Source organism: Cherax quadricarinatus, chromosome 9 (genome assembly GCF_038502225.1).
Source record: "Cherax quadricarinatus isolate ZL_2023a chromosome 9, ASM3850222v1, whole genome shotgun sequence".
Taxonomy (NCBI): Eukaryota; Metazoa; Arthropoda; class Malacostraca; order Decapoda; family Parastacidae; genus Cherax; species Cherax quadricarinatus.
The window spans coordinates 53,573,623-53,599,464 of record NC_091300.1 but is presented as its reverse complement, the minus strand read 5'-3'; the positions used below and the strand labels follow the sequence as shown (position 1 = coordinate 53,599,464).

The 25,842-nt window shown below is 39.2% G+C and overlaps 1 protein-coding gene across 4 annotated transcripts in view; it reads left to right on the top strand.

Annotated features, from left to right (window-relative positions):
* tefu (Serine/threonine-protein kinase tefu) overlaps positions 1-25,842 on the top strand; it is an 844,515-nt gene that overhangs the window by 236,373 nt on the left and 582,300 nt on the right. For all 4 annotated transcript variants that reach the window (XM_070083426.1, XM_070083425.1, XM_070083427.1 and 1 more), the window contains exons 18-20: positions 4,946-5,108; positions 10,357-10,534; positions 17,330-17,461. In XM_070083426.1, coding sequence (XP_069939527.1) covers positions 4,946-5,108; positions 10,357-10,534; positions 17,330-17,461 — 473 coding nt within the window. The remainder of the gene's footprint in view (positions 1-4,945; positions 5,109-10,356; positions 10,535-17,329; positions 17,462-25,842) is intronic.

The following is a 25,842-nucleotide window of genomic DNA, read 5'->3' as shown; positions in this document are numbered from 1 at the left end:
GTGTGAATATAATGCAGAGAATTCGTAGTTTGGAAGTTAGGAGGAGGTGCAGGATTACCAAAACTGTTGTCCAGAGGGCTGAGGAAAGGTTGTTGAGGTGGTTCGGACATGTAGAGAGAATGGTGTGAAACAGAGTGACTTCAAGAGTGTATCAGTGTGTAGTGGAAGGAAGGCAGGGTAGGGGTCAGCCTAGGAAAGGTTGGAGGGAGGGTGTAAAGGAGGTTTTGTGTGCGAGGGGCTTGGACTTCCAGCAGGTGTGTTTGATAGGAGTGAATGGAGACAAATGGTTTTTAATACTTGACGTGCTGTTGGAGTGTGAGCAAAGTAACATTTATGAAGGGGTTCATGGAAACCGGCAGGCCGGACTTGAGTCCTGGAGATGGGAAGTACAGTGCCTGCACTCTGAAGGAGGGGTGTTAATGTTGCAGTTTAAAAACTGCAGTGTAAAGCACCCTTCTGGCAAGGCAGTCATGGAATGAATGATGGTGAAAGTTTTTCTTTTTCTGGCCACCCTGCCTTGGTGGGAATCGGCCAGTGTGATAATAAAAAAGCCAAGTTATGTTACTGGGAGTACCAAGTTGTGTTACTGGAAGTACTAAGTTATATTACTGGGGGTACAAAGTTATATTACTGAGATTCAAAGTTATATTACTGGGGGTACAAAGTTATATTACTGGGAGTACCAAGTTATATTACTGGGAGTACCAAGTTATATTACTGGGAGTACCAAGTCATATTACTGGAAGTACTAAGTTATATTACTGGGAGTACCAAGTTATATTACTGGGAGTACCAAGTTATATTACTGAGAGTACTAAGTTTTATTACTGGGGTACTAAGTTATATTACTGAGAGTACTAAGTTATATTACTGGGCATGCAAAGTTCTATTACTGTGGGGTACTAAGTTATATTACTGAGGGCACTAAGTTATATCACTGGGGGTGCTAAGTTATGTTACTGGGGTACTAAGACATATTACATGCACCAACAGGGAATACAGTCACAGAAACCCAAGGCAAACGGAAACCAAGCCTGTGCACATACTATGCACTCGGTATCTGCTGGCATGGGAAATCTGGAAAAACAGATGGGACGTGCAACTATGACCACCCTAGGAAATGCCATGCCCATATGACAACAGGAAAATGCAAACTCCCTTCCTGTAAGCTTTTTCACCCTGAACTGTGTACCTCTTCAGTACAGGAAAGACTGTGCTATAACTTAAATTGCCAGGCATACCATCTAAAGGGGACAAAAAGATACAAAACATCCAGGCCATGGGAAAACCTGGGTAGCCACAGCCACTCAAGAGGGAGAGGTTTTTTAGTGCCAGGAAGGAAAAAAAACTGGCAGGAAATGGCAGAAATTGTACACCAAATCCAGTCATTCCTGGAGTGGAACCACAGTCGATGGCCTCCACTCCAAACCAACAGATACAGATACTAATGCCGGAAAAAAAATCCCCCCCCAGTACCAACAATACCACCAGTCCGATAACATTCTTCTTTGCAAATATACAGGGTCTAAAGCCAGCAACAAACAACAAAATACCTTTCATCCGTGGACTGCTTGCAGAGGCAAAGGCAATGTTCGCGGCTTTCACTGAGACCCACATAAAGGATCACTTGGACAACGAAATATGGATCCCAGGTTACAACCTATACAGATGTGACAGAGTGAACAGGCAAAAGGGGGGGGGTTGGCCTGTACATTGCAGAGTCACTTGTTTGCACAGAACTGCTAAATGCCTCAAATGATGTAGTGGAAGTTTTAGCAGTAAAGGTCGAGAACCAAAACCTAGTCATTGTGATAGTCTACAAGCCTCCGGATGCAACATCCCAGCAATTCCAGGAACAGCTGTTAAAAATTGACCACTGTCTGGAAAACCTTCCAGCTCCTGCACCCAACATCTTGCTCCTGGGGGATTTCAACTTAAGGCACCTAAAATGGAGGAATATAGCAAATAATATTGTTGCAGTAATAACACCAGGAGGCAGCTCTGATGAAAACTCACACTCACGCGAGCTTTTAAATCTCTGCACAAAATTCAATTTAAACCAGCAAATAATAGAGCCTACTAGACTGGAGAATACACTAGACCTCATCTTCACTAACAATGATGAACTGATAAGAAATATCACCATATCAAAAACAATATACTCAGATCACAACATAATTGAGGTTCAGTCATGTATGCGCGGAGCCCCAGACCGACATAATGAGATTAGTCACGAGGGAGCATTCACCAAATTCAACTTCAATAACAAAAACATAAAGTGGGACCAAGTAAACCAAGTCCTAACCGATATAAGCTGGGAAGATATACTAAGCAACACAGACCCCAACTTATGCCTAGAACAGATTAACTCGGTGGCACTCGATGTATGCACAAGGCTTATTCCTCTAAGAAAAAGGAGGAGTAGATGTAAAACAGAAAGAGACAGGCGCTCCCTTTACAGGCGATGGAAAAGAATAACAGAGCGGCTAAAAGAGGTCAATATATCTGAAATGCGTAGGGAGACACTGGTCAGAGAAATAGCAAGCATCGAACTTAAGCTAAAAGAATCCTTTAGGAGTCAGGAATCGCGGGAAGAACTAAAAGCCATAAATGAAATCGAAAGAAACCCAAAGTATTTCTTCTCCTATGCCAAATCAAAATCGAGAACAACGTCCAGTATTGGGCCCCTACTTAAACAAGATGGGTCCTACACAGATGACAGCAAGGAAATGAGTGAGCTACTCAAGTCCCAATATGACTCAGTTTTTAGCAAACCGCTAACCAGACTGAGAGTCGAAGATCAAAATTAATTTTTTATGAGAGAGCCACAAAATTTGATTAACACAAGCCTATCCGATGTTATCCTGACGCCAAATGACTTCGAACAGGCGATAAATGACATGCCCATGCACTCTGCCCCAGGGCCAGACTCATGGAACTCTGTGTTCATCAAGAACTGCAAGAAGCCCCTATCACGAGCCTTTTCCATCCTATGGAGAGGGAGCATGGACACGGGGGTCGTCCCACAGTTACTAAAAACAACAGACATAGCCCCACTCCACAAAGGGGGCAGTAAAGCAACAGCAAAGAACTACAGACCAATAGCACTAACATCCCATATCATAAAAATCTTTGAAAGGGTCCTAAGAAGCAAGATCACCACGCATCTAGAAACCCATCAGTTACACAACCCAGGGCAACATGGGTTTAGAACAGGTCGCTCCTGTCTGTCTCAACTATTGGACCACTACGACAAGGTCCTAAATGCACTAGAAGACAAAAAGAATGCAGATGTAATATATACAGACTTTGCAAAAGCCTTCGACAAGTGTGACCATGGCGTAATAGCGCACAAAATGCGTGCTAAAGGAATAACAGGAAAAGTCGGTCGTTGGATCTATAATTTCCTCACTAACAGAACACAGAGAGTAGTCATCAACAGAGTAAAGTCCGAGGCAGCTACGGTGAAAAGCTCTGTTCCACAAGGCACAGTACTCGCTCCCATCTTGTTCCTCATCCTTATATCCGACATAGACAAGGATGTCAGCCACAGCACCGTGTCTTCCTTTGCAGATGACACCCGAATCTGCATGACAGTGACTTCCATTGCAGACACTGCAAAGCTCCAGGCAGACATCAACCAAATCTTTCAGTGGGCTGCAGAAAACAATATGAAGTTCAACGATGAGAAATTTCAATTACTCAGATATGGTAAACATGAGGAAATTAAATCTTCATCAGAGTACAAAACAAATTCTGGCCACAAAATAGAGCGAAACACCAACGTCAAAGACCTGGGAGTGATCATGTCGGAGGATCTCACCTTCAAGGACCATAACATTGTATCAATCGCATCTGCTAGAAAAATGACAGGATGGATAATGAGAACCTTCAAAACTAGGGAGGCCAAGCCCATGATGACACTCTTCAGGTCACTTGTTCTATCTAGGCTGGAATATTGCTGCACACTAACAGCACCTTTCAAGGCAGGTGAAATTGCCGACCTAGAAAATGTACAGAGAACTTTCACGGCGCGCATAACGGAGATAAAACACCTCAATTATTGGGAGCGCTTGAGGTTCCTAAACCTGTATTCCCTGGAACGCAGGAGAGAGAGATACATGATTATATACACCTGGAAAATCCTAGAGGGACTAGTACCGAACTTGCACACGAAAATCACTCATTACGAAAGCAAAAGACTTGGCAGACGATGCACCATCCCCCCAATGAAAAGCAGGGGTGTCACTAGCACGTTAAGAGACCATACAATAAGTGTCAGGGGCCCGAGACTGTTCAACTGCCTCCCAGCACACATAAGGGGGATTACCAACAGACCCCTGGCAGTCTTCAAGCTGGCACTGGACAAGCACCTAAAGTCAGTTCCGGATCAGCCGGGCTGTGGCTCGTATGTTGGTTTGCGTGCAGCCAGCAGCAACAGCCTGGTTGATCAGGCTCTGATCCACCAGGAGGCCTGGTCTCAGACCGGGCCGCGGGGGCGTTGACCCCCGGAACTCTCTCCAGGTAAACTCCAGGTAAACTAGGGGTACTAAGTTATACTACTGAGGGTACTAAGTTATATTACTGGGGGTACCAAGTTTTGGTTTAGTCTCTTGTAGTAACCACTGTAATGTAACTTAGTTATGTTACTGGGGGTACAAAGTTATATTACTGGGATACTAAGTTATATTACTGGGGCTACTAAGTTATATTATTGGGGGTACAAAGTTATATTACAGGGGAACCAAGTTATGTTACTGGGGGTACTAAGTTATATTAATGGGGATACTAGGTTTGGTTTAATCTTTATAATGGTTCTTCTCAAATATAAAATTGTTTTTAACAATGTTTTGAAAATATTTAAATAATTATACAATGATTCAGTACAGAATGGTATTGTATAACTTAAAAATGTTAATGTTTTGTAATTTTCATTTGTTATCAGATTAAAGGAGAGGTTACAGGAGGTGTTAACATTACTGACTAAAGAAGTGGAAGAAAATCTTTCATCTGTTCTTGACACTGGTCATTGGTCACATTTACTTGGTGTAATGCATCAGTTTCTCCATTTATATTATATGGTGAACAACTGGACCAAGAGCTCTCATGTAAGTATTTATTTTGATTTATTACACATTTAGCCCTTCAACTCTCATTTTCATGTAGATCTATGTTGTTGATGTCAATGTTACTTGTGTAGATCTGTGTTTTTGATGTTGGTGTTGGTTGTGTAGATCTATGTAGTTGACGTTAGTGTCGCTCGTGTAGATTTGTACCATTGATGTCAGTGTCACTCATGTAGATCTGCATCTTAATTGTAGTTACCTCAAATATGCTGTGATAAGTAAATTTTGGCTTAGACACAAGAGAGTGGGTGAGGCCGATGTGTTTACCTGGAGTTTACCTGGAGAGGGTTTTGGGTGTCAACATTCCCATGCCCCTGTCTGAGACCAGGCCTCGTGGTGGATCAGGATCTGATCAACCAGGCTGTTACTGCTGGCCGCACGTAAACTGACATACGAACCACAGCTCGGCTGATTAGGTACTGAATTTAGGTCTGTCGAGAGTCTTCTTAACTCTCTCAGGGTCCGTGCCGTAGTTCTACGGCTTTGAGTTGAGGGTCCAAACCGTAGTTCTATGTCATGAGCTCAGGTCAGTCAGATAAGCTGTGAGCAGTAAATTTGGGCCTAGATATGAGAGAATACATCTATGTGGTATGTGTGCACCACATAAAACAAAACCTGCAGCACACAGTGCATAATGAGAGAAAAAAGTGAGACCATGATTTTCGATTAAAACAGCGACTTTGCAGTGTTTTTTTGCATGTTTTTTATAGTTGTATTTGCAATTTCTTAGTCTCATTTGATAGAATGGAAGATATCTTACAGAAATAGAGATGATTTTGATTGGTTATAATTTTGAAAATGGCTTGAAATTGAGCTCAAAGTAGTGGAAATGTTAAATTTTCACCGATGCTCAAGAGCAAACAAATGACCTCACACGTCTAATCCACGCCAGCTGGTGGGTCTAATATACGTTCACAAATGTGGTGATATTATTTATACAATTATCAATATTGCATAACAGTAAATCTTCTATTCTTTGGTTTGAATTAAAATTCATTATGTGAATAAAAAATCAAAATGGAATTAGTTTGTAAAACCTGAAAATGTAACTAATGAACAGAGGAAATGTTAATTTAGTGCCTGGAATGCCTGCATTGTTTATTCTGGACCCTATTTTGAAATTGGAATATTTTGATCTTTGCTTTAAATTGGCCAAATTATTTTGTAGTTGAAGCAGTTGACTAGGCAATTTCTTGTGCTCATTCGATAGAATTGAAGTAATATTAGTGAAATAGCTAAGAATTTGGTTGACTGTTTAATTGTAATTTGCCTAAAATGGGAGACAAAGTTGGCAAAATTGCCAATGCGTAAATATAGCTGACACATCAAAAGTCATGAGGGCATAATTTCATCAGTTTTCCATCAAATTTCATGTTTTTTGTTTTATTACCTTCAGAGAAAGTTTCTCTACCATTTCATGAGAAAAAATAAAAAAATTTTTTTTTTTAAATTCTTGGACCTTGATGCACACTTCTGGACTCTGAAAGGGTTAACCCCTTGACTGTTGCAACTCCAAATCCTGAGGTGTCCCCTGGTGTCGCAAAATTTAAAAAAAAAAGATTTTTTCTTTTGAAATGATCGAGAATCTTTTCCCAATTGTAATGACACCAAAAGAATGAAATTTGATGGAAAACTGATGGAATTACGCTCTCGCGAAGTTAGCAATCTCGGCGATTTCACCCAATTTGAGCCCTATTTTCAGCTAATTCCATTGTTCCAGTCGACAAAACTCATAGCTATTTCTTTAGAACTCCATTTTTTTCTATCGATTGAGTACAAGAAACTGCCCATTTACTTATTTCAACTACCCAATAATGTGGTCAGAAATTTACAATTTGGCCCATTTCACAAATTAAAAAATATGACAATTTCAAAATAGGGTCCAGAATGAACAATGCAGACATTCCTGGCTCTAAAATAACATTTTCTTTGTTTATCAGTCATGTCTCCAGGCCCCTCTGATTAATATTACTCTTGCTTTCTATTTTGAATTTTTATTCAAACAAAAAATAGAAGATTTACTGTTATGCAGACTCCTGCAATATTGTAATAATTGTATAAATAACATCAATCTATTCATGACTGCATATTAGAATGGCTACTTGGACATTTATTGGAAAATGACATCATTTATTTACTTTTGAACTTCGGCAAAAATCAAACATTTCCCCTACTTTGAGCTCCATTTCAAGGTTCTTGTCATAGTAAAACCAATCAATATCACCCTTATTTCTATAATATGTTTTCCATTCTATCAAATGAGACCAAGAAAACAAGAATACAACTATAAATACTATACGAAAATAGACCACAAAGTCAGCATTTTAATTAATAAAAAACGGTCGGAGTTTTTTTTTCTCATTATGCACTGTGTGCTGCAGGATTTTTTTTATATGGTGCACACTGACCACACAGACCCATTCTCTCACATGTGGGCCTACCAGTTTTCTCCTGCTTGATTTGAAGCGTCTAGAATTTATGAGTATATATACGTCAATCATGGTGGCTCGTAAGACGTATATATATGACTGAAACAGCCAAAGGGTTAAAGACAGTCAGGGGTCTATTGGTAATCCCCATTATGTGTGCTGGGAGGCAGTTGAAAAGTCTTGGGCTCCTGGCACTTATTGTGTTGTCTCTTAGTGTACTCGTGGCACCCCTGTTTTTCATTGGGGAATGTTGCATCTCCTACTGAGTCTTTTGCTTTTGTAGGGAGTGATTTTTGTTTGCAAGTTTGGTACTAATCCCTCTAGGATTTTCCAAGTGTATATTATGATGTATCTTTCTCACCTGCATTCCAGGGTGTGCATACTATAAAAAAAAATTGCTGCATGCAGTGCATGATGGAAGCAGCAAACCTCTGCCTGGTCTGTGGGTAAAATAGCAACCTTGAGCTAAAAAATAAAAATAAAACTAACTTTTCTTTCTTAAGAGGCATTCAAGGAATATAAAGTAGATATGCATTCCAGTTGATAGTGTTTAATACAGTGGAACCTCCACTCACGAGTTTAATCCATTCCATAACCTTGCTCACATCTGCATTTGCTCGTTTGCAGAGTCAATTTTCCTCATTTAAATTAATTGAAATGCAAATAATCTGTTCCAGTGGAATTCTGTACTTCAATAATTTCCCTAATATCAACTCTACGGCTTATTTATCTATCACAATTCATCTAATATGACATAATAAACAATATAGATAACATAGAAACTTGATATATACTCTAGAATGAATAAAATATGTCATTCCGTTGTAGTATCATTTGTAGAATAATTTTGCTAATATCATCTATACGGCTTATTTATCTATCACAGTTCATCTAATATGACATAATAAACAATATAAATAACACAGAAACCTGATATATATTCTAGAATAAATAAAATACAGTAGTACCTTGACTATGAGTGCCCCAACTTACGAGCGATGGCTCGTAACTCAGTTACGAGCTGTTGCTCGGTCAATTTTTTGCTTTGAGTTGCAAGCGAAAATCTGAGTTACGAGCGAGCTTCAGATATGCTGCCACTAGCAGGAGAGAGAAAATATAAAAAACCTAGATAATAACCAATGTGTAACATCTTTTCAATTTTGATACCACTGGTAGTATCGTCCTGCCAGAATGTTTTATAACATATGCTCTTAGTAAAGAGAAACAATTCTGGAACATGTATAATACATGATTGGCAGGCTGGCTGGTTGGGTGGCTGGCAGGCTGATTTGCTTTGGCTGTCTCTATCTCCTTTTGTCTGTATCTGTCTCTGTCTGTGTCACTATCTGTGTCTTTATCTGTCTCAGACTATCTCTATCTCTGTCTCTGTCTGTCTCTCTGTCTCACAGGTACACATAAATACAGAGAGACAGGAAGACAGAAACACAGCCAGACAGACAGATAAGCAGAGACAGAGATAAACAATGACAGAGCTACACAGACAGAAACAAACAGAAAGACAGACATGTTTATGTGTAACAGTGAAAAATAAAGCCAAGGCAGCGCTCGATCATCAAATGTCACTCCACGAGTGTCACTCCACTGCCGATGGAGTGGCACTCATCTTACACCGTGCTTCAAGGAGTTTCATATATACTCCAGCATTTCTAAAACATTGCTGGGACCATGCAAAAAAAGCAAAAATCATTTCTTATTTATAAATACATTTTTCTCATTTAAAAACCCGTAACAAAAAAATTGGTGTGGTTTTTTGGGGGCTGGAATGAATTAATGGCATTTCAGTTTATTTCATTGAGGAAAATTGATTTGATATACAAGCAAATTGAGTTACGAGTTTGGTCATGGAACGAATTAAAAACGTAAGTCAAGGTACCACTGTATGTCATTATGTAACAGGTGGAGGCGGGCACAACCGCTCCCACTTTGTTGTGGTAAACACTGCCATCTAGTGATGGCTTTTTGAAGCCAAGCAGTAGCTTCTTCAGTCCAATACAGAGAATAATGATTGAAGATCAGAAGTAGTTTGAGGTAATTACCCTGGAAGGCAATATTGAATACCATCATATTCACACTGATACCACAACACAATGGTATCTTGGTAGAGAGAACATTTTTCACAACCTTGTTCCTGATCATTAGTTATGAGTGATACGGGGTTTGATTGGAGAAGGATCTATCAAGTAGGTTTTCAGCACTGCTTCTCAATTATCTTCTTTCTTCTACTAGTGGGTCTCACCTCTTCTGTCATCAAGATTTTCTCTTCCTCACCTTGACAGTATATAAGTTTTTATTCTGTTGCCTCAGCTTCACATTGTTTCAAGCCATGAACTCCTCAGTCCCTCAGCCTGGAGAGTAACCTCTCTATTGAACTGACAAAACCACTGGCTGGTAAAACATCTTCATAATAAAGATACCCAGGTGTTTCACATGTGTCTTATTCATCATCTCTTGGTATTGTATACCATTAATGTTACCATATAATTTATTATTATAAACTGGATATATAATTTATCATATTCAGGTATATAACCTGTGTTTTAAGAGGTGGCTAAAATGTTAGGATCAAGGGGCTAGTAACACCTTCTCCTGTATTAATTACAAAATGTGAAAAGAATAATGTTTATTTCTTCATATTTGAGTCACTCTGCCTCTGTGGGAGACAACCCATGTGTTAAAAAAAAAAATACAGTTCATATATTTTTTCACATAATGGACATAAAATTCATCATGTATGTTGTAATTAAAAGTGTTTGTAGATAATGTTACATAATTTGTTTCAGGATGCAAATGCAAAAAGAAATGGAGAGGAGTTGGGAAAGCATTTATTGTGCTGGACACCTGAAACTCTGCTCTCATGTATGTTGCAACTCGTCAAGACAAGAACCACAAAGACTCACAGTGAAACTCAGCAAGAAGGCTCACAAAGTAGCAATAGTTCCAGAACATCGCTAAGCCAAGGTAAGTATTGAAAGTTGTCATTTAGTTCTTTATCTCCACCAGGGACTGGTTTTTGCCTTGTAGATATCTCTGATGCCTTCAGATGTTGCTCTTCTGAGCATCATTTGAAATGTGGTCCTCATTCACATCTAGAAGGACAGCTAGAATGATGGTGAATTTGTTATCTTCTATGAGTTACCTAAAGGTAAAATATCTGTAATGGTTCACCAGAAGCAAATATCTTCAGTCATTTAAATTGTGTACATTAACTTAAGACTGTTTAAGGTCATCATTGATGCCATAAACAGTCCAGCACAGTGTACAGTATTATTACTGCATTTTTGGGGTCTTGACAGCATATGTTAGAAAGCTGCTGTCTACCATACTAACTGGGCAACTTTGGGCATACCTCATACACATTCTCATGAGCAACTTTTGAAGTCACTCATTTTCACTACTATTTTGTTAATACTGTATTTTCACACTTGCAAGAGCTCCACATTTGATCTTATTTCCTGGCCCAAATAAGTTACCACAATTGGTATTACTATTACACTACAGTTCAATTCAATTCAAAGTTTATTCTCTATAAGGATTACAATGCTGAGTTTACAGAATTTGGTTATTGTGTGGTTTACATGTAGTAAAATAATAATTACAGAGTGTACCACTAGAACACCTAGCATGGCTGGGCATTTCGGGCAGACTTAGATTAAATCTTAAGTTTAAAATATTACAAAATTATGATGTAAGTTGGTATTATAGCTAAGTGACTAAATGCTAGTTTGTGAGTTTAGCAATGTGAATGCTTTTGTTTTGGCACTATACATAGTTTCAGTATTGGAGTATCACAGGCCAACTTATGACTAGTTAAGATTCATTATTTTGAGATTAAGATTGATATTTCTGTTTATGGTCAAATGGGTGAGTGAGTGTAAGTGTGAACCACCAGGTGGTATTTGTGTAATTAGTTGACAGGGTGTATCAGGGAGATAAGATGTTTTCTGATGGTAGTTTTGAAGGTGATGAATGTGTCTGCAGTTTTAGCATTTTCAGGTAGGGTGTTCCAGATTTTAGGGACTTTGACATACATTGAATTTTTGTAAAGGTTTAGTCGGACACTGGGAATGTCGTAGAGATGTTTGTGTCTGGTGTTGTGCCTTTGCGTTCTGTCACAACTATCAAGAAAGCATTTTAGGCCAAGGTTAATATTGGAATTTAAGGTCCTGTAGATGTAGATTGCACAGTAGTAAGTGTGGATGTACTGAACAGGGAGTAAGTTTAGATCTATGAAGAGTGGGGGGGGGGTGTTGCCAGGGATGGGATTTAGTGATTATTCTTACTGCGGCTTTTTGTTGGGTTATTATTGGCTTTTGGTGTGTTGCTGCAGTTGAACCCCAAGCACAGATAGCATAGGTGAGGTATGGATATATAAGTGAATGGTATAGTGTGAGAAGGGCAGTTTGCGGCACGTAGTATCGTATCTTGGAGAGGATCCCAACCGTTTTGGATACTTTTTTGGTTGTGTGTTGGATATGGGTGCTGAAGTTCAGGTTGTTGTCGAGGTATAGGCCTAGGAATTTGCCCTCATTATGCCTGGCAATTAGAGTGTTGTCGATCTTAATGTTAATTTGCGCATCTCCTGCTCTGCTACCAAACATGATGTAGTAGGTTTTGTCAGTGTTAAGCGTAAGTTTATTGGCTGTCATCCAAGTCGATATTTTGATCAGCTCCTCATTAACAATGGTGTTGAGGGTGGCAAGATTAGGGTGAGAGATGACATAAGTCGTGTCGTCAGCAAAGAGAATGGGGTTCAGGTGTTGAGATACGTTTGGAAGATCATTGATGTATATGAGGAAGAGCAGGGGACCAAGGACACTTCCCTGCGGAACTCCAGTATCAAGTGGCTGTGTTGTTGATGCTGTGTCTTTAATGGTGACATACTGATACCTATTAGTAAGGTAAGATTTGAAATATGCAAGCGCATGGCCTCTTATACCATAATGGTCAAGTTTGTGGAGTAGGATGCTGTGGTCTACTGTGTCAAAAGCTTTTCTTAGGTCAATAAAAATTCCTAGTGGATATTCCTTATTTTCCAATGCTGTGTAAAGCAGATCTAGCATTTTTATGATTGCATCGTTAGTGCTTTTATTTTTCCTGAATCCAAATTGGCAGGGGTTGAATATGTTTTGTGCTGTTATAAATGAATATAGTCTCCTGTGCATGAGTTTCTCAAAGATTTTGGATAGCAATGGTAATCAAAAAACAATAAAAAAGTACAATACACACATAGTGCACTCATTACTTACCTTAAAATATTTATAGTCTTAATCTAGGGTGAGACAAGTAGTATTTATTGTAAGAAATCAAGTGTGGTATGTATAGTAGTCAGCCAGGCTACCATACCAGGCCACCCCACCCACACATACAATTCTGTGATATTTAAGCATCCCAGAGTGATATAATGTATATACAGTTCACTCATTACTTACCTTAAAATATAGGGTGAGATGAGTAGTATTTATTGTAAAAAATCAAGTGTGGTATGTATGGTAGTCAGCCAGGCTACCATACCAGGCCAACCCACCTACACATAATATTCTATTACATTTAAGCATCCCAGAGCGATAAAATGTATATACAGTTCACTCATTACTTACCTTAAAATATATGTAGTCTTAATGTAGGGTCAGGAGTAAGTAAATGAGATAAAACGAATAAATGAGAGAGAGAAAGAATGAGTGCATGAAAGAGTACAGGCGCAGAGTTATGTAAACAAACCAGGCGAAGGTAAGTTTTGTAAACAAAGTGTACACGTCTGGTTTGTGTACAAGTTACATTGTGTACAGGTTGTCTCTACATTGATACAGTAGAATAAATAAAGAAGAACACTCCCATTCTCATGTAACATCATTTTGAGAAGAAATGATGCTCTGAGTGAAGGCAATGGAAATAAGTCACTCTGACTTTTTTGGGTTATCCTAGGTTCTCTACACATATGTTGTTATGTATGATAATCTATGTAACTGTATTTGTGTATACCTGAATAAACTTACTTACATACATACAAAAGGAATAATTTTCTACAGTTACCCCCAGTAACACATTTTCTCTTATGTTAGATTAGAGAAAATGTTATTCTTGGCATCACTTGTACAAGTTATCTGGCTACCACATCTCATATTTATGCTTATTTATTCTATTGTGGGGTGTATTTATCATCTTTTTATGTTATGTATCGTGTTTATTATATAATTTTGAAAAAATATCATAGATGGATTAATGAAAATGTGTATTTAACATAATATACGACATTTAAATGAGACTCGATGATTATTATTATCATTACTAATATGACGTCTGGAGACATAAGACACTCTTACTGATTTTAATGTGTACCTGCATGCCAGCACAGTATGTAAGTTTATTTAAGTACAGGTATACATAAGTATAATTATCAGAGTATATATAAAATATGAAATAACTTTTAAAAACATTTGAAATTTTGGAGTTTCCAGACAAAATGGAGAGACTTAGTGCTTACTGAGCTCACGAAGAATGTAAACAAACGTGGTGGGGTGCGGTGACCGTATTAGAAAGTCAGGTGGGGGGAGCCGTATAGCGAGTTTTGGTCATAATTTGAAATGACCGTATTAGCGGAACGCCGTAAAGTGAAACGCCGTAAAGCGGGGCCCTGCTCTATGAAGTTATATCTTCACCCTCTGTGAAGGGAAGTAAATTAGGTGTTGCACTATGTGCACTAGCTGCATGATGTCCAATTACTCCTTCCTCTAAATGTTGTTGTGTAAAAGTTAACTTTTTATTTTCTAATTCAAGGCGTGATTTTTCTACCTCGTGATCTTTCTGTCCTTTACGTAATTCATTCTCTCTACCTTTTTCCTCAACTTCTCTATCTTTTGCTCTTTCCTCAGGTTCTCTTAACCGAACTTGTTCCTCATGTATTTTAGCTTGTTCCTCACGTACTTTAGCTCTCTCATCATGATCAAGTCTGTCATGCTCCTTTTTATCTTCTCTTTCTCTTTCTAACAGTCTTTCTTGATTTTCTCTTTCAATTCGATCTCTCTCCTTTTTCTCCTCTCTCTCGATTCTCTCTCTCTTTCCTTTTTCTCCTCCCTTTCTCTTTCTAACTGTCTCTTCTCTCTCAATTCTTTCTCTTTCAATTCTTTCCTGGATCTTAGCACTAATGAAAGCTTCTAAATTTCCCCCCGTTATTCCTAACTTACTCCCAGCATTCATCCAAAACTGGTACTCCTCCATACTTGCAAGAATAACTTAAACTACCAGGGGAAAATGAAACAGATATATCAAAGAAAACGGAGGGTTCAATTCCTGCTCTGCTCAAACTGTAAATAAATCGGAGGGTTCGATCCCTGCTTCAATTAAACAGTATGTGTGAATGAAAACGGAGGGTTCTATGCTGGCTCTGATCAAACAGCAAGTTGAATGGGGTCCCTTGACCATCCAATCTTCTCACTAACAAATCAAGAGTGTCCTACAACAGTTCCCTTGATATAATAAATAGAGCTCAATGAAACAAGTTGTCACTGGAAAATCTCAGGTCTCTTGAGTCTATTCCTCCAAATCGTTTCAAGCTCACAAAAACAAGGATGACAGAATTAACTAGTATATCCTGCCTTGACTTGACTTACAATAAATTGAGACTATAACAATCACCAAATCTTTTAAATACCTGTACTGTAGCCCTACCATAGAGAATGATTACTCATGGCTGGTGGTAACTGACTGTGGTATGCGGCGTTGAAGGTCCAATGGTAGATTCGAGATGGAGTCGAATCTTGATTGAGTCGAGTTGATCCTGGCAAGGTCGCCACTTGTGAAGGCTTATTCAGCCCTGTAACAACTTCAGTAAGTATTACCAAGGCTGGCTCCTCCTCAGGAAAATTAATGAATAGAAAAAGAATAATAACAGACAAATACAGTGGACCCCCGCTTAACAATCACCTCCCAATGCGACCAAGTGTATTTATGTAAGTGCGTTTGTACGTGTATGTTTGGTGGTCTGAAATGGACTAATCTACTTCACAATATTGCTTATGGGAACAAATTCGGTCAGTACTGGCACCTGAACATACTTCTGGAATGAAAAAATATCGTTAACCAGGGGTCCACTGTATAAACACTTTATTATTTAGAAAGGAAATTATAAAACAATTAAATATGATTTTTTATTCTAATTGAAAGAGAAATGAAAAATGAAATATAAAAATAATATCTGAATTCAACGCTAATATGTACAGTTAGACTGGGGTGTCTGGTTGATGTTGACACCGCGTATTGTAGAAATTGTAGCCGTTGCTGATGATGGGGGGGGGGGTCACAGATGTTGAGTGACAACCCAACGACTAGTTCTTCAGAGTCTTTAGCCTTGAATAGTCTGTTAATATGATAGGAATGCAGGTCTTTCACCACTGCAAAGATGAGAGGTAGTTGCTTGGGGTTGACTACACTTATCAGGTACAAAGATAAAATGGTGATGTCTCAGAACTTGTGTAAAGTTCGTCTCCTTCGACAATGTTTCTTTGGTTGCCAGATGACCCGAGCTGACATTCCAAGCTAGAAAGAGACAAAGGTTATCGACTGCCTAAGAAATCACTCTCCATGATACGTAAAGTATTTAAAAAAAACATGGTGATTGTCTAAAAGCACATGGGAATCAAGGCAGAATGAACGATGTTTTTAAAATTGGTTAAAAGTGAAGCTTTTAACCAATATATACATTAAAAACAGGAGCAGAGGCTTTTACTTACAGTTGTGTTGGGAGCTGTGAGTCAAGTAATTACCATTTGGTCGGAGCCCCACACGTCACCTTTCTGGGTGGAAAAAGGGGAGGGGGGATAGCGGGAGCTAGACACTGACCCTACCTTAACAAGCAGACTGGCAATCAAACTATCGTCACCATAAACTCGCTTGCTACTCCTATCTGTTGAACTTTTCCCTCACATTAAGTTTGAGCTCTAGGTGAACAATCTTGGTAATGTAGGAGGCTTGAGTGGCTTTTGAGGGTTATCGATTTTGGATTAAGGTTTCTATTTCTTCACCTTGTGCTCTGAAGACTTCTGCCTCTCTTGAGTACTCAGTAAGAATTGTATTACAGCCCGGGAAGAGAGAAGTGTTGTTCAGGATGGTGGCCCGATTTATATTATGGTTGACTGATGTGAAGGAGCAGGAGGTGAAGTTGTACCGGCCTCTAAGCTAGTGATGAAGGAGATACAGAGATGATACTTTCCTCACCTGCCTTCAGAGTCTTGTGGCAGGCCTAGGGTTGTGGCTGGCCTAGGGTTGTGGTAGCCTAGGGCTGTGGTAGCCTAGGGTTGTGGTAGCCTAGGGTTGTGATAAGCCTAGGATTGTGCAAGCCTAAGTTACAAGTAAACTTGAGGTGGAAAATTTGTGGTGTCTACTTGCTCTGGGAATGGATGACCCACACACAAAGTAGTAATAAGGCTCAAGGAGTAGCACCAGAGATGGTTGTAGTTAAGTGAGCACTGTAATAATGCTGGTGGTCAGAGGTTGGTGGAAAGGAGCAGTACAGTAACAAATATTGTGAGGCAGAAGAGAAAAGAGGCAGTGTAGCTGCCTCCTACACACTAACACACACACACATTCATCTTTGTACTCTTATGAAAGTTAATATTAACAAGATTACAGAAGTAGCTCAACAAATATGACCTATTAATACATGGGGAAAATAAAATAAATTTAAAATACATTTTTATAAATTTTTCATTCTACAGTATTTCTTAGTGTATTCCCTAAAATTATATATAATTTTTTCAGGTTCTTTCTCACGTGCTCTTAACATGGAATTTGAAGAGTTTGATGAAGCTGGACCATCAATGACAGTGAAAGATGACTTTCAGCAGTTTGAGGCTGATGATAAGAGTACAATTATGGAAGGACCTACTGATGGTAAGACTAAACTGGTTTGACATTATTCTCATTTAATACAATGATGATCAGCATTGTTCTAAGTACAGGTGCTCTTCCACTTCCAATGATGGTTACATTCTGACAAACCCATTGTAAGTCAATTGTGTAAGTTGAAGGTGAATATGATGTGGTAAATAAAAAAGTAAATAAATAACTACTGTCACTGAATAATAAACAAATAATTACTGTAAAGATCAGTATTATAAACTGAATAAATGAATGCAAGTTATAGACTTGCCACCTTCATGTTGGGTAATTACCTTAACACTTGAGGATCCGTTCTGTAGTTCTACGGCTTTGAAGCCAGGGCCCAAGTTGTAGTTCTACGCCATGAGCTCAGCTCACTTGGATAAGCTGTAAGTGGTAAATTTGGGCCTAGATATGAAAGAATGCATCTATGTGGTAAGTGTGTACCATATAAAACAAATCCTGCAGCATGCAGTGCGTGAGAAAAAATTGCATCTTTGTTTTTGAATTAAAACAGAGATTTTGTGGTGTATTTTTGTATGCTTTTTTATGTTTGTATTCTTGGTTTCTTGGTCTTATTTGATAGAATGGAAGACATATTACAGAAATAGAGATGATTTTGATTGGTTTTAGTACTGAAAATGGCTTGAAACTGAGCTCAAAATAGTGGAAATGTTTGATTTTTGCCGATGTTCAAGAGTAAACAAATGATGTCACGCGTCCAATGCACGTCAACTGGTGGGTCTAATATACATTCATGAATGTACTGATATTATTTATACAATTATTACAATATCGCGTAGCAGTAAATTTTCTATTTTTTAGTGTGATTATAATAAAAATTCATTATATGAATAAAAAATCAAAATGGAATTCATTTATAAAGCCTAGAAATGTAATTAATAAACAGAGGAAGTGTTATTTTGTGCCAGGAATGTGTGCATTGTTTATTCTGGACCCAATTTTGAAATTGTAATGCTTTGAACTTTGTGTGAAATTGGCCAAATTACGAATTTCCGATCAGTATATTGGGTATATTGAGTGTTTACGAGGATAGTGAGGCTCAAGTTAGAGTACATAGGAAAGAGGGAAATTATTTCCCAGTAAAAGTAGGCCTTAGGCAAGGATGTGTGATGTCACCGTGGTTGTTTAATATATTTATAGATGGGTTGTAAGAGAAGTAAATGCGAGGGTCTTGGCAAGAGGCGTGGAGTTAAAAGATAAAGAATCACACATAAAGTGGGAGTTGTCACAATTGCTCTTTGCTGATGACACTGTGCTCTTGGGAGATTCTGAAGAGAAGTTGCAGAGATTGGTGGATGAATTTGGTAGGGTGTGCAAAAGAAGAAAATTAAAAGTGAATACAGGAAAGAGTAAGGTTATGAGGATAACAAAAATATTAGGTGATGAAAGATTGGATATCAGATTGGAGGGAGAGAGTATGGAGGAGGTGAATGTATTCAGATATTTGGGAGTGGACGTGTCAGCGGATGGGTCTATGAAAGATGAGGTGAATCATAGAATTGATGAGGTGAAAAGAGTGAGTGGTGCACTTAGGAGTCTGTGGAGACAAAGAACTTTGTCCTTGGAGGCAAAGAGGGGAATGTATGCGAGTATAGTTTTACCAACACTCTTATATGGGTGTGAAGCATGGGTGATGAATGTTGCAGCGAGGAGAAGGCTGGAGGCAGTGGAGATGTCATGTCTGAGGGCAATGTGTGGTGTGAATATAATGCAGAGAATTCGTAGTTTGGAAGTATACTTAGTCCTAGTTATTATTTCCTCCAGTTTTCCGTAACAGAGTAGTTGGAATTTGTCTTCATTGAACATTATATTGTTCTCTGTTGCAGATCCTAGTATCGTCTGAAAAAGATGATACAGTTCTGTGGTTTACATCTCTGTCTATGTCTGATATGAGAATAAGGAACAGGATGGGTGTGAGTACTGTGCCTTGTGGGACAGAGCTCTTCACTATGGCAGCATCTAATTTAACTCTGTTTACCACTAATCTTTGTGTGTGATTGGTTAGAAAGTTGAAGATCCATCTGCCTACTTTGCCGATTATCCCTTTAGCACACATTTTGTGTGCTATTACACCATGGTCGCACTTGTCATAGGCTTTTGCAAAGTCTGTGCATACTACCTCTGCATTCTGTTTGTTTTCCAGTGCATCTAGGACCATATCATAGTGGTCTAGCAGTTGCGAGAGGCAGGAGCGACATGCTCTGAAACCATGTTGCCCTGGGTTGTGCAATTTTTGGAGTGCAGGTAGTTTGCTCTCCTGCTTCTTAGAACTCTTTCAAAGATTTTTATGATGTGGGACATCAAAGCTGTTGGTCTATAGTTCTTAGCTACTGCTTTGCTGCCACCGTTATGGAGTGGGGTATATCTCTTGTTTTTAGTGACTGTGGAATCTCTCCTGTGTCTAAGCTCCTTCTCCATAGCATACTTAGGGCCCATGAGAGGGGTTTCTTGCAGTTTTTAATGAACACCGAGTTCCACGAGTCTGGGCCTGGGGCTGAGTGCATGGGCATGTCGTCGATGGCTTTCTCAAAGTCTAGTGGAGTTAGGGTTATGTCATAAATCTTGCCTACATTGGCAGGGTTTTGAGGCTCATTCATGAAAAAATTGTTTGGATTGTCTGTCTTTAAACTGGTTAGTGGCTCGCTGAACACTGAGTCATACTGCGATTTCAATATCTTGTCCATTTCCTTGTTGTCATCTGTGTAGGATCCATCTTGTCTGAGCTGGGGCCCTATACTAGAAGTGGTTTTTTACTTGTTTTTGGCATATGAAAAAATACTTCGAATTTCTTTCAATTTCACTAATCGCTTTTAGCTCCTCTTGTCTTTCCTAGATCCTGTATGAGTCCTTTAACTTTAGCTCAATATTTTCCACTTCCCTGGTTAGCACTTGCTTTCATGTATCAGATAATCTGGCATTCTTGAGGAGCTCTATGATTCTTCGTCTTCTCCTGTAGAAGGAGCATCTCTCTCCAGTTTACCTCTTTTCTTTTGTCTTATAGGAATATACCTTGAACATACTTCAGCTACCAGGAGGGTGATCTTTTCGAGGCATTGGTTAGGGTCCATGTAATTTAAGATATCCTCCCAGCATGTTTCATTTAGGGCATAATTTACCTGATCCCAGATGATGTTCTTGTTGTTGAAGTTGAATTTAGTAAAGGTACCCTCATAGCTGTATGCATCTTGCCGATCAGGACACCTGTGCATGCAAATTTGGACTTCGATTAGATCATGATCAGAATTTGTTGTTTTTGATATTGTTATATTCCTTACCAGGTCCTCATTATTTGTGAAAATAAGGTCCAGTGTGTTCTCCAGTCTTGTTGGCTCCACTATCTGCTGACGTGGGGTGTGTTTGTTGCAGAAATTCAGCAGCTCCTGTGTGTGTGACCTTTCATCTGAGCTACCTCCAGGGATTATTTCTGCTACAACATTATTTGCTATATTCTTCCATTTTGTGTGTCTTAGACTGAAGTCACCAAGCAGCAAGATGTTTGGGGATGGGGCTGGAAAGTTATCCAGACAGGAGTCAATTTTTGACAGTTGTTCTCTGAACTGTTGGGAAGTTGCATCTGGTGGCTTATATACAAGTACAACGACTAAGTTTTGGTTCTCAATTTTTATTGTCAGAGCTTCAACTACATTTGTGGTGTTCAGTATCTCTTTGCAAATGAGACTTTGACGTACAGGCCAACCCCCCCCTTGTTGCCTGTTCTTTCTGTCACATCTGAAAAGGTTGTATCCAGGTATCCATATTTCACTGTCAAAGTAATCTTTTGCATGGGTCTCTGTGAAGGCTGCAAACAGTGCATTTGACTCCCCTAGAAGTCCACTAATGAAAGGTATTTTGTTGTTGGTGGATGGCTTAAGGCCCTGTATATTTGCAAATATAAATGAGGTTGTGTTGTATGTTTGTTGGGGGGATTTTGTTGTTGGCATCAGTAGCTGTGAGCTCGCAGGGGCCACTGGCTGTGCTTCCAGTCTGACAAGGCTCCAAGGCGGTGGACTATTTTGGTTATCTCTTTCCATTTTCTTTCTTTGTTTCCTACTACTAAAAAATCACTTTGGGTGTTGTCATAGCTACCATAGCTACTATGATGTGTTGTACAGGGTGTGTGCTTCCTGGTCCCTTTTAGATAGTATGCAGTGCAATTGGTATTGTAACATTGTTTTTCAAGGACTGAAGACTGACACATCTCAGGGTGTAAGTATTTTCAAAAGGTAGAACGACACACTTCCTTAGACAGGAGGTCACGGCATTTTTTGGGATGCTCAGAGTTGCATGCCCCATTCGTTTTCCCTGATATTCCATGTTTACAGATGCCCCAAACATAGAATTTGCACCATTTTGTTTTTGGCTGGGTACAATTTGTGCTGGATGTATTCCTAATCTGTGCCGGCCCTAGAGCTGCACTGCAGTCCTCCATAGCCAAACCAGAGACACCACCATCTGTTGTCATGGCACCAACATTTTTCCTGGAAGAGGACTCCCTGAGTACATCTGTACTAGAGGCTATGACTGTGATGACTGCAGAAGAGTCTACCCCAGAATAGGGCTCCTCTACTACATCTGTACTAGGGGCTATGGCATTGGTGGCTGTGGAGTCTTTAACTGAATCTGGATTTTCACAATGGCTAGGGGCTGGGGACTGAGCTAGCTGTTGTTTTTGTTTCCTGTGTTTTTTCCAATGTGTATCTGCTTATTTTTGGGTCAGTTGTTGTAGACTGGGCATTCTGTGTGTTAGACTTTACTCCTCTCCAATCTTCCCATGCTCTATATATTCCAGGTAGACTATTCAATAGTTCCTCTTTTTTATGTGTGTGTATTGTTTAGTAACCTCCTGAGTGCTTTCCTGATATCTGTCCATAGTTCCACATCCCTGTTGCAGATCCAGAAACACCTATCTAGATAGATGTCATTTTTGGTTGCAGTGTTTATTCTTGCACAGGTAACATGATGTTTTGAAAAGCAAAGGTTGCATGTGATTCTAGATTTTTTCCCAAGAGCCTTTTCACATGTCCCACAGGTATACTGTACTGCCATCCTGCTTGTATCCTGTTTGCAACTGGGTACCACAAGAACCTGATCTTCACTTTATCTTTCAGCTCTGCACACAAGTGTGGGTGTTATAGGTCAGTGCATGGGTATGTGGGATGTAATTAGTATGGAGACGTATTGCACATTAAAACTCCCGACAGCATACTCCACCATTTTTCAAAAGTCTAAATCTGCTCACCATTAAGAACATCCATACTTATTCATGTGCCTAATACATATGCAGAACAATACACGCAAATATAAACCCTCCACTCAAACTTCTCCTCACCAACCTTAACAGGACACATGACCATAACACAAGACACAGATCTCTCTTTGATGTACCCCGTGTCCATATCACACTGTGTAAAAACTCTATGCACATAAAGGGCCCCAAAATATGGAATTCATTACCAGAAGATACTGAAGGAACCCAGTCTGAAAATCAATTTAAGACTTCTCAAAATCCACTTAATCACCCTAGACTAAATGCTCAATACTCATTACTTACATACTCAGTATGTATTCCCATATCATAATTTCAACAATTACTTTTGAATCTTTTATCCATTGTCGACGGGAATAAAGTTGAATCATTGTTTCACAAAAAGCATTTTTGAATATATGAATATATCTTTTGTCTTATATACATTAGATTCACTTATAATTAATAATCTACTGTACAACTGTGATATAATTCTTAGTGTTAAGTAGTCTGTAGGCCAGTAATGTTAAGTCGGCCCATAATGCATAGGCATAATAGAGGCTCTCTTTGCATTGCAACCCACTATTGTAAATACATAATCTCAATGTACTATTTCCAAAGACATAAATAAATATATAAATAAATAAATAAATGTTGTATAACATCATATATCATACATCCTACAGCATCAGATTCCTGTCATGATCACTGCTATTCATCTTATCCTGGGCTTCACTTTACCGTTCAGCTCTGCACTCAGGTGTGGCGTTATGTGGTCAATGCATGGATGTGTGGGATGTAATTAGTATGGGGACTTATTACACATTAAAAAAAAAACTTTTATGATGTATGACATCATATATCATACATCCCACAGCATCTTATTTCTGTAATGATCACTGCTGTTTATCTTGTCCTGGGCAGTTATATGTAGTGGTGATGGCTGGGTTTTGGTGATGAAAGGTAGTTCGGTGGTCAGGGGTATGGGTGCCGGGGGGGGGGGGACCATCCCCGCTGGTTGGGGTGTCAGAGGTGGAGGGTGGTGAGAGGATTTGGTGATGCGAGAAGTGGGTCATAATAAGCGTGTATGCACCTGGAGAAGAGAGGAATGCAGAGGAGAGAGAGAGATTTTGGGAGATGTTAAGTGAATGTATAGGAGCCTTTGAACCAAGTGAGAGAGTAATTGTGGTAGGGGACTTGAATGCTAAAGTAGGAGAAACTTTTAGAGAGGGTGTGGTAGGTAAGTTTGGGGTGCCAGGTGTAAATGATAATGGGAGCCCTTTGATTGAACTTTGTATAGAAAGGGGTTTAGTTATAGGTAATACATATTTTAAGAAAAAGAGGATAAATAAGTATACACGATATGATGTAGGGCGAAATGACAGTAGTTTGTTGGATTATGTATTGGTAGATAAAAGACTGTTGAGTAGACTTCAGGATGTACATGTTTATAGAGGGGCCACAGATATATCAGATCACTTTCTAGTTGTAGCTACACTGAGAGTAAAAGGTAGATGGGATACAAGGAGAATAGAAGCATCAGGGAAGAGAGAGGTGAAGGTTTATAAACTAAAAGAGGAGGCAGTTAGGGTAAGATATAAACAGCTATTGGAGGATAGATGGGCTAATGAGAGCATAGGCAATGGGGTCGAAGAGGTATGGGGTAGGTTTAAAAATGTAGTGTTAGAGTGTTCAGCAGAAGTTTGTGGTTACAGGAAAGTGGGTGCAGGAGGGAAGAGGAGCGATTGGTGGAATGATGATGTAAAGAGAGTAGTAAGGGAGAAAAAGTTAGCATATGAGAAGTTTTTACAAAGTAGAAGTGATGCAAGGAGGGAAGAGTATATGGAGAAAAAGAGAGAAGTTAAGAGAGTGGTGAAGCAATGTAAAAAGAGAGCAAATGAGAGAGTGGGTGAGATGTTATCAACAAATTTTGTTGAAAATAAGAAAAAGTTTTGGAGTGAGATTAACAAGTTAAGAAAGCCTAGAGAACAAATGGATTTGTCAGTTAAAAATAGGAGAGGAGAGTTATTAAATGGAGAGTTAGAGGTATTGGGAAGATGGAAGGAATATTTTGAGGAATTGTTAAATGTTGATGAAGATAGGGAAGCTGTGATTTCGTGTATAGGGCAAGGAGGAATAACATCTTGTAGGAGTGAGGAAGAGCCAGTTGTGAGTGTGGGGGAAGTTCGTGAGGCAGTAGGTAAAATGAAAGGGGGTAAGGCAGCCGGGATTGATGGGATAAAGATAGAAATGTTAAAAGCAGGTGGGGATATAGTTTTGGAGTGGTTGGTGCAATTATTTAATAAATGTATGGAAGAGGGTAAGGTACCTAGGGATTGGCAGAGAGCATGCATAGTTCCTTTGTATAAAGGCAAAGGGGATAAAAGAGAGTGCAAAAATTATAGGGGGATAAGTCTGTTGAGTGTACCTGGTAAAGTGTATGGTAGAGTTATAATTGAAAGAATTAAGAGTAAGACGGAGAATAGGATAGCAGATGAACAAGGAGGCTTTAGGAAAGGTAGGGGGTGTGTGGACCAGGTGTTTACAGTGAAACATATAAGTGAACAGTATTTAGATAAGGCTAAAGAGGTCTTTGTGGCATTTATGGATTTGGAAAAGGCGTATGACAGGGTGGATAGGGGGGCAATGTGGCAGATGTTGCAAGTGTATGGTGTAGGAGGTAGGTTACTGAAAGCAGTGAAGAGTTTTTACGAGGATAGTGAGGCTCAAGTTAGAGTATGTAGGAAAGAGGGAAATTTTTTCCCAGTAAAAGTAGGCCTTAGACAAGGATGTGTGATGTCACCGTGGTTGTTTAATATATTTATAGATGGGGTTGTAAGAGAAGTAAATGCGAGGGTCTTGGCAAGAGGCGTGGAGTTAAAAGATAAAGAATCACACACAAAGTGGGAGTTGTCACAGCTGCTCTTTGCTGATGACACTGTGCTCTTGGGAGATTCTGAAGAGAAGTTGCAGAGATTGGTGGATGAATTTGGTAGGGTGTGCAAAAGAAGAAAATTAAAGGTGAATACAGGAAAGAGTAAGGTTATGAGGATAACAAAAAGATTAGGTGATGAAAGATTGAATATCAGATTGGAGGGAGAGAGTATGGAGGAGGTGAACGTAT